At 38.5% G+C, this 16,938-nt stretch overlaps 1 protein-coding gene across 3 annotated transcripts in view; it reads right to left on the bottom strand.

The window, feature by feature from the left end:
• Positions 1-16,938, bottom strand: part of yata (N-terminal kinase-like protein yata) — a 49,130-nt gene that overhangs the window by 12,416 nt on the left and 19,776 nt on the right. For 2 of the 3 annotated variants that reach the window (XR_011226089.1, XM_045728587.2), the window contains exons 11-16: positions 12,616-12,749; positions 9,635-9,804; positions 9,221-9,388; positions 5,450-5,590; positions 2,925-3,065; positions 907-1,012 (exon numbers count right to left, since the gene is read on the bottom strand). Coding sequence is in view for 2 of the 3 variants with exons in the window: in XM_045728587.2 (XP_045584543.1) it covers positions 907-1,012; positions 2,925-3,065; positions 5,450-5,590; positions 9,221-9,388; positions 9,635-9,804; positions 12,616-12,749 (860 nt within the window). In the remaining variant the exon portion in view is untranslated. The remainder of the gene's footprint in view (positions 1-906; positions 1,013-2,924; positions 3,066-5,449; positions 5,591-9,220; positions 9,389-9,634; positions 9,805-12,615; positions 12,750-16,938) is intronic. The other variant, XM_045728588.2, reaches the window with a different exon arrangement.

The following is a 16,938-nucleotide window of genomic DNA, read 5'->3' as shown; positions in this document are numbered from 1 at the left end:
ATGGCCAGGAAGGAACCGTTCACTAAATACCTGACGGCTTGGACCCTGTTCGACCTCCAAAACCCCCGTGTCCGAATGTCTTCCCAAGAAATGTTGCCAAAAACAGCCACCAGTGCGGCATACATCTGAACGTCATGGGCATGAGGGTAGAACACAAGCTGGCTGGACTTGATGACACTGTGGACAACCTGACACACACGAGCCCTGGAACAGGGAACCAGGGAAACCGGATCCACCGTCACAGAACCAGTGGGCCCAGATAGTGAGGTAAAGCTACCACTGGACACAACAGGTGATGCACCACCGGCCTAACCACCCAAGCATCCACAACCAACGAACCCTTTCAGAAGCCCGCCGTCTCATACTTCGCCAGAAAAGAAAGAGAAGGCTGCTAACAAACAAAATGCCCGAAGGAAGCGGAATCCAGCACAGTGCCTGCCACACCATCGCAAACTTCTGAACCTGCTGTGAGCCCGACAAAAGGACAGCCCCCAACGACCCTGGCCGGATTGGTGAGTGCTGGTCACAAAGCTCCAATCAAGAGATGAGGCATCCGTGAACACATCGAATGAGGGAAGAGGAAGGCACCATGGCACCGAACCCTGAAAAACCCGAAGAGGAAGCCAGCAACGCAAGGACACTGGGATCGAACCTAATGATCACGAGAGCGGCGAAAGAGGCTGCCATGAAGATACTAAAACAGCCTCCAAAATCAAACCCTACCCAGTGGAAAAACCACCAGAGCAAAGTTCAGGCTCCTGCACAGCTGCTCGAGCAACCGCCGTGTGACCTGGGTTCACCCTCAAAAAACAGCCGAAGGACTTGCCCAGACACTATGCGTGCTAGTGGTTTTACAAGAATCTCTTACATATATAAATATATAAAATAAACATAATTCAATCTTACCTAGTGTGTCCTGCTCACCCCATTCATCCCAGTCAGCCTTCACAGAAGTCTTGGTGGGGGAGACGACTTGTGAAGAAGTGCGTGACACAACTCCTCTACTGGCACCCTTGAGAAAAGGAAGTAATGTTAGTTTGCCTTAAATTGTTACACAAATATAATCATTTCACATGTTTATGATGTCGATAAAAATATCCCATATAGAACATCATTTATAGAGACAATTAAAGCAAAGCATAATATAACATACATTAAAACAGCTAGTTTCATTGCAATATTGAACTATAAATTATAAGACTGAAAACTGTCATGTTTAGCTAGTGTTTTTTCCCAATATGAGGTGTTTGAAATTCTGTCTTAACCAAATGGAATAAATATAGTGGTTCATAGCCTAATAAAAATTACACAAACCACAAAGTAAACACTGTCTAGGTACAGACAGCCACGTGCTTTGCGAACGCCATGTATTCAAAACTTCCAGTTTCCCAATTGGGGTTGGTTCGGTTACTTAAGTTCGGGAAGTGCTAGGTTTGCATAAAATAGTTCGGTAACCTCATAGGGCAAGTGTCCGCTAAGCCTCGCGACCCGGGTGGTGGGTGTTAGATGCCCTAGTTTGCTCACTTACCGTGTCAGGCACCACTCTAGTGCCATCTACCCTCTGACATCACAGATTCACGGCCCATTGTTTTAATTTGTCATGAGACTGGAGCATTCATTCCATGACTTTGTTGGATATACTGTACAGTATCACCAAAATCTAAAAACATCTGCACCAAGTCATCTCCAAATGCACCTATTGTGTCAGTGAAAGTATCAACAAGCAGGATACGTCAAATAAAGAGGTCAGTGATGACTTTCTTCTCAACTTGAGAAGAAAGTTGAAATAATTAAGAAGGTGGAGAGTGGAGTCCCAAGAAGTGTTATGTGCGCTGAATATGGCAGTAGCAAAAGTAGCATTTTTGATCTTCTTAACCACTGTGATGCACCAGATTTATTGTGACACTCTGGCTGAGCAAAGAAATTAAAGTGCTCCAAAAACAGTATTTGTTCTTTTGGTATTGTTAATTAGCACCCAGGAAGCAACAAAAGCCAAGTACAGTCTCTATCTCTTGTAGTTTAGCCATAGTTGCCTGGAGAAGTTGCATTTTTGGGTAAAACTTAGGAGATTTGCCGCATGGGAATAACTTTGTTGATCTATTTTCAATGTTTCTAACTTTATTTTTTATTTTTTGCTTTAGTAAGTTGTTTGTGGCAAAGATGGAGTTCATTATGTATAACTTTGAAAATATATATATATACAGATATATGTGCATAAATACATTAAATACATGCACCCCATGTATTTATTCATACTAAAATATAATATAATATAATATAATATAATATTATATATATATATATATATATATATATATATATATATATATATATATATATATATATATATATATATATATAACAAACTGACTGCTTCTCCTATGAAACATCAAGCTCTGGGGGATGGTGACTATGATGGTGTATTGGTTAGCAGTCCAGCATGCTAACCAATACACCATCACCAGATCTTTAAAAAGGATGGTGCATCGGGCGGCTAATCCACGACACTCCGTCCCCAAAGAAACCAGGTACTCTTTTATTAGATATTAGATATCTAATTAGACACATTTTACTAAGAACTAAATACACGTTCTATATTAGACACTAATATAGAGATATTAGACACGTTCTCTTCAAAGCAATCAAATTAACTTGAGAAAACACGAGCCACAATGTAGCACACACTTGCCAGAACACGCAGGTTATATTTAAACAAACCGACTACTTGTCCTATGAAGCATCGAACTCTGGCCAGCCAAGTGGCAGTCTCTTCCTCCCCCTTACACTAACCCCAGCCTCCTCCCACACAAACCCCAGCCACTTTCCCCCCACCCCTCCTATACTAACCCCAGCCTCCTCCCCATCTCTCTCCAACACACCAACCCCAGCCCCTCCCCTAACATACAACATACACACTGACATACCTGGTCACTGATAAGAGAATTAAAAAAGTCATCACTGTCCTCTGGTAGTGAAGCGCTGAAGCTGCTTGACAATGGTGATTTGCTCTCTGCGTTGACAGCAGCTCCAAGTTTGTTATCCTCAATATTACCACCCAGCTGAGTCTAACGACAAACAAGACTTGTAAATACTTGCCTAACTCAAGACACTGATGGTGTGAATGCCTATTATGAGTTATGAGGGTAATGCATATGAAGATGAATTTAAGAAACAGTAATGTTTTTCTCTACAACTCTCCCGTAACACATATCAACAGGTTGGCCAAAACACTTTACCTTATAGTGGCTTCAGTAGTATGTGTAACTCCAGTTACTACAATTGTACATTACTTTGTGTTCTTTGTACACACACTCTTTGGGATAAACATTATTATTATATTATTAAAATATAACCAGTTATAGAGGGGTTCATATACAGTCCATATATAAATGTTTGTTTTTGAAAATTTTGCCTGTGTAACTATGTAACTTAGGTCCAAGCCCAAGTAACTTAGTAACTATGTAAAATTATGTAACTTAGGTCCAAGCCCAAGTGCTGGGATTTGCATCGATGTGCAAATGAAGGTTGACAACTTTCATAAACAATTCTATCAAAGCATTATCTGTCAATCATTAATAGGTACATAACTGTCAAGATTAAATCATAAACGTATATTAAATATCAAACTATTTAACTTTCACAATTTGGCAACTATAATGACAACTGAAGATGTTAAATAAAACTGAAGTTATGGTAAGTGAATAACTGTGGTGGCAAGTAGGTACAACACATTACTTTGAGGATTTGAAAATAATGATGATAATAATGATGATGATGATGATAATGATGATAATGATAATAATGATAATAATGATAAAATAATAATAATATTAATAATAATAATCATAAACCAGGATCAAACTTCAGTGGTTATTTAGTAAGATCAGTACATTATATGTATACAGTATTTTAAAAACCACTAATTATGCATTGCATTTCAGCAATAAATATCTGAACACAGCATCTTGGAAATACAGTGATTGTAAAGAATAATAAATGAATTTTGAAAAGATAAATGCAAAGTAGGTGTAAATGTGAGAGCTTGGCCCAACAGGCTGTTGCTTGGAGCAGCCTGCAGGCCCACATACCCACCACAGCCTGGTTGGTCCGGCACTCCTTGGAGAAACCTATCTAGTTTTTTCTTGAAGATGTTCACGGTTGTTCCGGCAATATTTCTTATACTCGCTGGGAGGATGTTGAACAACCATGAACCTTTGATGTTTATAGTGTTCTCTGATTGTGCTTATGGCACCCCATATGGCACCAAACACATCCTTTGATTTTGTGGATGGAAGTGGTGGAGTCACCCTTTGTAGTATCCTTGGCCACATGAGCTTCCGATGTTTGATACCTTCAAAGTTTTGGCCATTTTGATGAACATTTCCGAAATTCATGCTCAGGGCTTCTGCAGTTACAACTGGATCTTTCATCACTCACAACTTGGCCAGATTTCCTCACCTGCAGCATCAGTGTGTCCCACCTGGCTGCCTCTCCTCCAGGTAAGTTGCTTCTCTCCTGGGTGTCCTACTGCAACTTTTGGGATCCCACTACTATACAAAGTTCAGGAGTCTACCCAAAACTAGTTTTTTCAGTTTTTTTTTTCTATTTTCTCATTCCCAAATTACACATAGCTCAGGGAGCATCTGCCTAAAAATATCACAATTTAATAAATATGAAAAACTTCATATTCAGATGCTCATATTTCATCCCACCCACCAAGGTCTCAAACCAAGTGTACAGAGTTTGTTCTCTACATCAGTCAGAATGCGATTGGGTTCAAGACAGGGAACTGTTTATTAGACTGGGTGCTGAAATCTTTTGTCAGTTAGGGTCATCACCCAAGTGTCCCAATTGGCAGTCTGCAAGAACTCTTCTTGGTGGTCTCTCTGGTGCCATGTGATGCTTGGAAAGTCTTCGAGTGTTTATGAGAACTTTATGTGGTCACCCTGGGCTGGACTTCCTCATCTCGCCAAAGGGATAGTTCAAGTGTCCTGCTCATAAAGGAACTTTTTATATACACTCGGTCTAATTGGTTTTGTCCATAGGCAGACCAGAAAGTGTTAAATGTTCATTGCAACTATTCAGCCTGCAAACATGTTGATCATGTCTCATATTATAATAATAAAAATTGTGATATGCAACTTAATCCTTAAATGGCTCCAATTGCTATCTGCATTTACTTTCTGTGCTCAAACTGCCAAATGCAAGTTATTTTACATTAGATTTGTGAACAAATTATAATATTCACCACAATGTAGGGCTTTTTTTTTATTTAGCAAGCCATTTAAAGATTAAGAAACAACGTTAAATGGCAAACAAAATATAATGTAGGAATCTCAAACACTGAAAATGTGAAAACTAAGCCAGTATGACAATCATACAACAATATTTAGCTAAGAATCAACATGAAGAGTTGAAGACATTGCAAAATGAATAAAGTTGTCCTCACCCCATCTTCTAAGCTTCCCCATTCTTCCTCATCTCCCCACCCATCTCCACCATCCATGCTGTCATCAGCAGCAGCCAGAGCTGAAGACACTGTAGTAGGCTTATCAATAACATTGTTTTTCTTTACCGCTGGAGAGTCATTCTGATAAGAGGTAAAAAAGAATCATGGTCTGTGCTGAAATTCTGGCAGGAACAAGGTAAAATATACACATGAAATAAACATTACTAGACAACACAACTACTGTCATACATTTGCAAGAATTTACAAATTTAATGATAGTAAATTCTGCTTTTACATGACATGTATAATCATCCTACTACTGAGGACAAAATGTAAACAAACTCTGTTTAATAGGAAAATTACAAATATTCTGATACTTCACCCAATTTCCACATTATCTTTAAACCTTCATTACAATTAAAAATAACAAATGATTCATTGAAGCAAATACATACAACTACAACTAACACGAAATGCTGCATAATACTGGGTTCTTCAAGTCCGGGTCTCGACCCATTACTGGGTCGTAACCACCTACTGACTGGTTTGCAGGTTCACAATAGATAAATAAATTAATAAATAAAAAGTGGAAAAATATTGGCGACAATGAAATAGTTAGGAATTTGAAATATGAATAAATACATAATAATCTTATTATAACCTTTGTCATTAATAATTTATTTATTAAACTATTAAATCATAACACTAATAGTAGCTTTGGCATGGTTGAAAAATGACAACAGAGGATAAATGAAGCAGAGAGGAGAGGGGAAGGTAGGCAGACATGATTCATACGCATACATTACAACGAGTACGTTCTACCCCATCTGTGCCTTTGAAACAAACACAAGTTTAGTTGCATTTGATCTTCAAGTGTGTAAAATGGTTCTTTTTGTTTACTTATATTAAGTTTATGCCCTAATCCTGAGATAAAATGGATTGTTTTGTTAATATAATGAGTGGAGCTGCTGCTCCACTCATTAAGGAGGAGGCATTGTACCAGGAGGCATTAAAGCCTCCTGGTACAAATGAGGAAAGATAAACAGACAGATACACAGAGTGAAAATGTGATGAGAAAGGGAGATGGATCTGCATCCTTCTCTGAACTGCCTACCAAGAAGACAAAAGCCATGGATAAGACAATGCACCAATGAATTTTTGAAGTGTGGTATCACTTCATTAATTGTGGAAAGGAAAAATGAGAACTTAGGTCACAGTGTATTATTTGCAGTGAAGTTCTTGTAAATGAAAGCTTCAAACCATCAAAATCAAAGAATCACCTCGAGACAAAGTGTGCTGAGCTTATTGGAAAACCAGTGGAATACTTTCAGAGATGAAGGTCCAAATGGATTTACTGTACTGTATTAGTGAAAATTCCTAGTAAATCAAGTACTGTTAATGATAAAGTGCAGTTGGTACCCTGTCTAGTTACTAATCAAAAAGCAAAATGGAAAGGGCCATATACCTAGGGTAATTCTTCCAGCTACTGTGGATATAGTGACTATAGTTCTTGCTTAAAAGTCGGCAGATAAGATCAAATGTGTCCCTATCGATGAGGAACACATTTTCTCAAAATTTACAGTTTCTCTGTAAAATAGTGATATTGCAGAAGCCTTAGAATTTCAGCTGGTTTCACATCTCCAGTTTGTTGGAGATTTTGCTATCCAACTAGACGAGAGTACTCACATGTTCATGGAAAGAGGACTTCTTACAGGATTTGCTGAACTGTATTGCTTGACTACACACACAAGTGGGTCAGAGATATTCAGTGATGAATGACTATGAAGTAGTAAAATATAAACTGAGCTGGGCTAGTGGCAAGGGGGGTTACAACTGATGAAGCAGCAAATGTAACAGGTAAAGAAACAGTGGGGTTGTGAGTAAACTATCAATGGAAGCAGGTAATGCGACATCTTGGAATCATTGCTTCATTCACTGTGAAGCTCTGGTTGCTAAAGGCATCCCTGACTGTTTGAGAAATGTTCTAAATGAGTTAGTAGAAGTTGTCTATCAAAGGAAATTCACTGAATAACTATTTGTTTGAACAACTTTGTTTAGAAATTGGAGCTGACCAATCACACCTATTGTATTATTCATTAATTAAGTGGCTTTCCTGTGACAGCAATGGAGATTCATATTTTCCAACTAAAAAAAATCTCCAATGACAGAGCTATTTTCCAATGATGATTGGATAGTAAAGCTATCATATTTAGCAGTTGTTTCTCAAAGCTCAATGAACGTAATCTAAAACTGCGTGAGAGGGGAAAAATTACGTATGCATACACAGTAATGAGATAAAGATTCAAGAGATCAGTACAATGGTTTGGCAAGCCAGGCTTAAAGTAGGACAACCTGATTGCTACATTCTTCCCAACACTTTTGCAACACATTGAGGACAACAACAAGACATACAGCTGCATCTTCAGTCTATGTGAGTGAGTTTTGAGCAGTATTTTCCAGAAAAGGGGATGGTATATTTGAAACAAAAACACTGGATGAAAGACCCATTTGCATTTGAAATCACAAGTGTGTGTTGTTGGGTTAAACACAACACCTGATCAGGAAAAAGAACCAATCCATCTCAAGTTAAATATTTTTTCTTTGCTTCCTTTTATGATCAGTTACAAGAGTCAAGTTATAATTTCCACTTTGACGAGGTTAAGACCCAAAAACTGAATCAAACTTAAGAATTAATGGAGCTGATATGAGTGGAGCAAACATCATGTGAACCAGAGCCAGCACTGATCAAGCATTTATACAATAACTTACAAAACATCTACATCTTTCCTCCATCATGCCAGCTTTGTTTACATTTAATAAACAATTTACAATCTTCTAAATTCCACAGCCCAAGATTAGTATCATTATAAACAGCCTCATAGAGATTTGGAGTTAATAAACTGTTTACTAAATGTAAACAAAGCTACTATGATTGAGGAAGGATTGATAAATTTCGTAAGTGGTCACATATATGTTTGACGAGTCTAGCCCCAGATGTGGTCCACCCGTCACCTGTCATCATGTGAACCGGATTGGTCCATAACAGCAAGTAACTGGACGTAACAAAATACCAAGTAACAAAACAATCAGTCACACACTCCACACACAAATTTTAAATTTATTTATTGTATACTGTATTTGTTTAATTACATGTACAGTATAATGAATTATCTCAAATTAATACTGTACAACATCACTAATGAGTTAAAAGCCCAAAATTAGCTTTCCTGTTACCTTGTTTTATATTACATGTCAGACAGTGTCAGACTAGGGTCGTGACAGTGTTAGACTAGGGTCGTGACAGTGTCAGACTAGGGTCGTGACAGTGTCAGACTAGGGTCGTGACAGTGTCAGACTAGGGTCGTGACAGTGTCAGACTAGGGTCGTGACAGTGTCAGACTAGGGTCGTGACAGTGTCAGACTAGGGTCGTGACAGTGTCAGACTAGGGTCGTGACAGTGTCAGACTAGGGTCGTGACAGTGTTAGACTAGGGTCGTGACAGTGTCAGACTAGGGTCGTGACAGTGTCAGACTAGGGTCGTGACTGTGTCAGACTAGGGTCGTGACTGTGTCAGACTAGGGTCGTGACTGTGTCAGACTAGGGTCGTGACAGTATTTGATATTATTGAACTGGGTCGCGAGAAAAAGTTTGAAGAACCCTGGCATAAACGATACAATCTAATTCAAATTTATAACTACATATAAATAAACAGCACAAAAATGTTTCGATACAAATCAAAACAATATGATCTAATCAAATTACTGGACTAACCACAGACATCCAATTTGAGTTCTCCCACTCTTCATAATCAGATTCATCATTATCATTAGGTAGTTTAGTTGCTGTTCTGCTAGAGGATCTGCTCTGATCTTGGGAAGGTGTGGAAGCAAGGCTAGTGGACTTAGTGGAAGGAGTAACAGACCTGGAGGAAGTGGACGGCTGTGGGGTAAAGGTGTTTCTTATCAGAGTTAACCATGACAACTCTAGAGAGCATGTGTGTTTAGGATTATAAAGGAATACTTTATGAATAAAAACAAACAAATTCATAACTAAATAAAATGTAAAGACAGTTGTTGAAATAATATATAACTGAGATGGCTTGAAAAGTCCTTGCTCTTTAAACACTGAAATTAAGATTTGAAGTCAATGTGATAATTCTACTTAATAAAAACAAATTCAAGTCACTTTTGGTTGTTGTTGAAGCTGCGTCTCCTGCTGCTGTTGCTGTTGTTGGTGCTGTTGTGTGTTTACGCTTATGTTACTCTTGTAGAACTTGGATGTGATAGCACCTACTGCCCAACCTGCCCAGGATGCTGTCTGTGTGCTACCAGAGTTGAAACTTTTCACTTCAGCCTCTGAAGGAAGATAAATGTAATTCAGGGTATTGCCTGAAAATTTCACAAGGTTTTGAAATGAAACAGACATAAAAATTCTTATACTGTACACAGACATGCAATAAAGGTAACCTCAAGAGCCTTCAGTGTCATAATGATGGTGAACATTAGGGTAATCCTAAGAGTAACAATCTTCAATACTGTAATAAGGGTGAGCATAAGTCATCACCATCATCAAAATAACAATAACTTGCAAGAAAAAGAGTATATTCCCACCACACAACTTGACAATGGTCAAGGACGGACCGAAACATTGCCGCTTCTCCGTCTTCTGAGTTGTGGTTTAGTCATCATATATTCCTACTAACAAAGCTATCACAAAATCTCCATTGTGTCACCTTCATGACAGAATGAAATGAACACACCTTGTGTTACTCTTGAGCCCCTGACCAAACATTGAGTAAAGGCATTATTATACCATATTGTCTACATTAGTCTCTGTGATTCAACTTGGTGAAGCAACATTGTGTACCCCATACAATAACCATAAACAGGCTTAAGTGCTATTTAAACCTTGTGTTAAGACTTAAGACAATGGAATATTACTACCCTAATGCAATAAATATAATTATAATTATAATTATAAATATATATATATATTTATATATATATATATATATATATATATATACATATATATATATATATATATATATATATATATATATATATATATATATATATGTATATATATATATATATATATATATATACAAGTCCTTGTTATATATATATATATATATATATATATATATATATATATATATATATATATATATATATATATTAGTATATTTTGGTAGCAATCTTTCCTGTAGACATATATTATTAAATATGACCGCAAAAGTAAGATTAATAATTCTAACACGAATTTTCTCAATCTTTCGTACATTTCTTTTCACTGTTGAAGGTAATTCAAAAATCAATTCTCCAAAATTCATTTTTATTTCTAGTCTGACGCGACACTTGAGCGCGTTTCGTAAAACTTATTACATTTTCAAAGACTTTACACATACACAACTGAATAGAACTTACATATCTCCGATTTGTTTATATCTACATTTGAGTGAGGTGGATGGGGTGAGGTGGTATTTAATAGGGTATTAATTTCATCAACACAAGACAGAACACGAAACAATGGGTATTGAAATGGAAGTGATTGTAGAAAGCCTATTGGTCCATATTTCTTGATGCTTCTATATTGGAGCGGAGTCTTGAGGTGGGTAGAATATAGTTGTGCATTAATTGGCTGTTGATTGCTGGTGTTGACTTCTTAATGTGCAGTGCCTCGCAAACGTCAAGCCGTCTGCTATCGCTGTATCTATCGATGATTTCTGTGTTGTTTACTAGGATTTCTCTGGCGATGGTTTGGTTGTGGGAAGAGATTATATGTTCCTTAATGGAGCCCTGTTGCTTATGCATCGTTAAACGCCTAGAAAGAGATGTTGTTGTCTTGCCTATATATTGGGTTTTTTGGAGCTTACAGTCCCCAAGTGGGCATTTGAAGGCATAGACGACGTTGGTCTCTTTTAAAGCGTTCTGCTTTGTGTCTGGAGAGTTTCTCATGAGTAGGCTGGCCGTTTTTCTGGTTTTATAGTAAATCGTCAGTTGTATCCTCTGATTTTTGTCTGTAGGGATAACGTTTCTATTAACAATATCTTTCAGGACCCTTTCCTCCGTTTTATGAGCTGTGGAAAAGAAGTTCCTGTAAAATAGTCTAATAGGGGGTATAGGTGTTGGGTTAGTTGTCTCTTCAGAGGTTGCATGGCGTTTCACTTTCCTTCTAATGATGTCTTCGACGAAACCATTGGAGAAGCCGTTGTTGACTAGGACCTGCCTTACCCTACAGAGTTCTTCGTCGACTTGCTTCCATTCTGAGCTGTGGCTGAGAGCACGGTCGACATATGCGTTAACAACACTCCTCTTGTACCTGTCTGGGCAGTCGCTGTTGGCATTTAGGCACATTCCTATGTTCGTTTCCTTAGTGTAGACTGCAGTGTGGAAACCTCCGCTCTTTTCCATGACTGTTACATCTAGAAAGGGCAGCTTCCCATCCTTTTCCATCTCGTAAGTGAAACGCAGCACGGAACTCTGCTCAAATGCCTCCTTCAGCTCCTGCAGATGTCTGACATCAGGTACCTGTGTAAAAATGTCGTCAACATACCTGCAGTATATGGCCAGTTTCAAGTTCATGTCGACTAAGACTTTTTGCTCGATGGTACCCATGTAGAAGTTTGCAAACAGGACACCTAGGGGAGAACCCATGGCGACCCCATCTACTTGCTTATACTGTACATGTGCCCATCCAGGCTCAAGAAGGGTGCCTCTTTAGTACAAGCTTGGAGTAGTTTCCTCAGAATATTTTCTGGTATGTCAAGAGGAGTACAGGCTGGATCACGATACACTCTGTCGGCTATCATCCCGATTGTCTCGTCCACAGGTACGTTGGTAAACAGCGATTCTACGTCCAACGAGGCTCTTATCCCTGTGGCCCGTGTGCCCCGCAGTAAGTCAACAAATTCCTTTGGAGACTTCAGGCTGAAGGCGCAAGGAACATAAGGAGTCAGCAGGCCGTTGAGTCGCTTCGCCAGTCTGTACGTGGGTGTGGGTATCTGGTCCCCAGTAGGCATGACAACTCCATATGACTGAAGCCCTGTACTAATATTAGCTAATATCAGTCCAATAACTCCAGGGAACCGACAGGGGTTGCTCCACAGAATATATATATAAATACAGTATATATGTATATATATATACATACACATATCTCACCTATTTGTTCTCTTAGTGTTGGATCATCAGACACCTTCTCCAATTTGCTGAGAAATCCTTTTAAGACACGGAAAACAGAGTCGCGAACTGACTTTTCTGGGTCTAATGTTAGTTGACAAAGGCTTGGAAGGATCCTGTGGAAGATATTGCAATTTTAGTACAAATTATAATTTTACCACATATAAATCACATACCACATAAATTTAACTGTAAAATAAAAGTACAACCTTAAAAGTACCATTATAATTATGAATTTACACACTGTATATATTGCCTAGCATTGCTAGAACAGACAAATTAAGACAAGGCCTGTCCTGACTTTCCAAGCTTTTCACCATTTATTGGAATTTAGCACCAGTTTGATTGTTTTAATAATTAATATTAAAAATAATTAAATAAATTAATTTTATTATTAATTTAATAATTAATAATTCATTTGTAATCCTTGGTGGTGCTTCGCTAAGCACCACCAGGAATGCCACATTACAAATGTCAAATTAGCACATTTCATTTACAACAGTATTTATACCAAATACAGTGATAAATTCCAGGTACTGTACTTAGTTATGGCAAAATAAAAAATGAAATACAGGGTACAATACACAATCAAATCCACTCATAGAAAGAAAACATGTAAATTATCTGTTACTAAAGCAGTCTGGGTAGACAGACAATAACGAAGACCTCAGTAGCAAGCGAGCCCAGCCATCCTCGTTCAGTTAAACCCAGCCAGCCTTAACAAGGAAAAAGGAAGACCATTTCTTGCCTAGCTCTTGGTGTCTGAGATGACAAGGCTATCCCTTTAGCCAGTCAGTGTCATAAGTCAAATTTTAGAAAAGATAATGCAAAACTTATTTTTAATTCCTATTAAAAAAATAACAATCACTGAATTACAAGTTGATTTTTCCATCCACCTGGCCTTCATCACTCTTCTTTTTTTTCACTCATCAGTAAAGTGTTATTCTCATTAACTTTACATTTAAACCTTGCACAGAATAACTAGCAAAATCCTTTGAATCCACAGTAAATAATGGAATAATACTAAACAGTATTATTATTTTGGGGTGCCTACCTTTCTGGGTGCCTGACCCGGCCAATGGGTCAGGCACCCTGTAACAAAGTTTTCAATTGGGCAGCAGAAAATAACATGATGTTTAACAGTGATAAATTCCAGGTACTCAGGTACGGCAAAAATGAGCATCTGAAACATAATACAGTGTACAAAACACAATCAAATTTGCCCAAAGTAGGAAAACAGCATGTCAGAAAACAGTATTCTGTGGCATCCTTATTGGCATTTTAGAGGGTCATAACTTCTGAAAGTGGGAAATAATGATTTTTTTTTTTTACATATACTGTACAGTAATTACGAAATCTACGTTACAATCCTCCCATGGTGGTGTTAATTGTCTCTTAGGCAAAGCAATACATTCTGGATTAACATCATACTGTACTTTGTAAGATTATAACTTAAGGTACTCATATATGTTCTCTTATTATACTTTAACATACACTGTTCATTACTTCCCACATTTTGAACTGAGAGGATTAATTCATTAGCTCCCCCGCCTCTCAATAATCTAAACGCAGAGGTTACATTTATCTTCGATATTCTATCTCCAATACAGTACTCTGTAGCTTCAATTCCATCCTCATTATCACAATTATAGCATTTCTTAAGGATCCTAAAATTATTCTCATGGCTTCATTTTGTACCTTCTCCAACTTGTTTAGTCTACCTTTACCAAAATAAGAAATGACAGGTGCAGCATAATCAATAAGGGATCTACCAGTACTCAAGTATATCATGCGTAGCACAGGGACTCCCACTCCCTTTCCACAGCTTGCCAAGGCCTTCAAGCTTGTAATCTCTTCTGACATTTACCCGACAGTCTGTTCATCTCAGCTTCCAAACTCTCATGGGTATATTCAACATATGTGCCTAAATATTGATAAATGTTAACTCAGTCTATATTTTTACCATTTATTTTCAACATAATAGGCCTCTGACTTCTACATTCAAACTTAGTCTTGACTTCATTAACCACCAGTCCCATATGGTGACACAGGTTTCCGAAATTATCCAACACCGTTTGAACATTTGAAATATCTATGCCCTGAAACAAAATATCATCAGCATATATGATTGGAGTTACCCCCATTGAGTATCTCTTAGATGCTATCCTATTCATTAGAATATTAAAATGGGTGGGACTCAACACGCCTACCCAAGGTGTGCCGAGTTCAAAAGATCTTACAACTGACATACAGCCTTAATACCACACCTGAGCCTTTCTTTCATGAAGATAATGCCCTATCTAGTGCAATAATCTCCCTTTAACTCCAAGACCAGCTAGTTCATATAAGATAACTGCTTTGTTAGCTTTATCAAAGGCTCCTTGTAAATCAATAACAATTCTATAGTAATCATTACCATTAGACAGACATTTAAGAATACAGTCAGATACTTTTGCCTCTGAGGAACCTAAATAAATTACTAGACAGCTGATTGCCTATCAAATATAAAAGTCTATTTAAAATGATCTTCTTCATCATTTTACAAAAAACACAAGGTTAAGAACACAGGTCTGTATTCGCCATTGGCCTTTGGGATAGGAATGATCATAGCTTTTTCCATTTACTAGGAATACTGCCCTCTTTATAACTAATATTATATAGGTCTAAAAGTATTTCTTTTATAACAGCAAGCTCATTAAGTATTTCATAAGTTACTCCATCCTCCCCAGGGGTGGTAGATTTCTCAATTTTAATCACCATTATTAGTTCATATCTGGTAATATCTGTGTATGTGACATCGTCATTATTACTTTATTACTTGTTGTGAATATAAAGTCCTCTCTGAGATCTTTCCAAGAAAACGACTTGCTCATTATAGCGAGCAATGAGCTAACTTTGGCAGCTTCCGCCCATTTATCTATGAGACAGTTTGCAGTACCTTGCAGGTCAAGATGTGCATCAAAATTATGCTTTTTACCCCTTACTTTATTTACATCCTGCCAGATTTCCTTCTCCCCCACACAGCCTAGCAACTGCCAGCAAAGCATTCTTCCCTTTCTCAGTCCTACCTTTCCTATTCCAATCTTTGTGAGCTTTTCTAATTGTTAATGTCCACCCCTTGTTAGTAATGTTAGCATCTTGACCTGCTTATGATTTTCTTTTTTGGGGGATGCCATTTTATACTGGATGTTCTTTTGTTCAATGTCGTGTTAAATACATTTACCTCCTTCATTAGATCTTAATAAAATGTTTCTGGGGCCTCTTCCAATGCAGAGATCAAGTGTTGAAGTATGCTCATTGAGCGGGTCTATCCAGGATCCTAAACCTGGCGGCGTCAGTATGGAGAGGTCTGGGGAGTCAAGGAGAAACTGAAACAAGGCTCGGACAGCCGTGTTGTGGTGGCGGCCCAATAGCATGGGTTGCCATGATGAGTGCCGAGTGTTAAAGTCACCCATGATGAGGCAGGTGTCTGTGATCTGACCAAAATAGTGTTCTACTTCCTTCTTCGTTACCGGTAGGCAAGGGTTATACAGAACTCCAAAGGTGCCCCACCCATGGGAGAGTTTTACTTTCACTGCCATGAACTCCAAATGCCCGCCCAGGAAGGAGTGAATTCAGAGCAAGAAGCTTGGAACTGAATCCCCGACCAAGAGGGCAAGTACCCCTCCACCCCGTACCAGCTGATCCTGTCTATAGACCGAATACTCCGGCACCGTGAAGGAAAGATCGTTAGTAAGCCAAGTTTCACAGAGTTCCACGATCAACGGTGGAGCGCTGGCGATAAAATTACGAACGAATTGCGTCTTCTTAAAAAAGGTATGGGCATTCCAAAATACTGTACCACAGTATTCTCAGGATGGGGCACCATTATGCCTGAAATACAGCAGCTAACTTTCTGACCACCTATGCACGTCTCCAAAGGAGGAACCACCAGAAAAAGCCATAAAACCCTCATACAAATTAAGTAAAATGTGTGGTATCAATGACAGCCAGTCCAAAGGCTGTTGAGCAATGCTTCTCTCAGCCTGACAGAAGCGGTGATCGGCTTGCGAACCTTCTTGACGGCGCCTGCGACTGGTCGGGGGCTTCACTCTGGGCCTCATGTTCCATCGGTGTCACAATTACCTGGGAAAGTGCCTGGGGGACCAGAGGATCATAAGAGCTATCCAATGGAGCACAACCTCCTGATCGATGGGTGTGTCGATGACGTCAGTGTTGGCTTCTCTGGGGGAGAGGCACAGGGGTGACAAGTGCCGGGCTCCTGCCGAGACTGAGCGTCCATGTCTGTATCCGTGGATGAGTTTT

This window comes from Procambarus clarkii, chromosome 93, assembly GCF_040958095.1.
Source record: "Procambarus clarkii isolate CNS0578487 chromosome 93, FALCON_Pclarkii_2.0, whole genome shotgun sequence".
NCBI lineage: Eukaryota > Metazoa > Arthropoda > Malacostraca > Decapoda > Cambaridae > Procambarus > Procambarus clarkii.
This window is presented reverse-complemented; position numbering and strand designations above follow the sequence as displayed.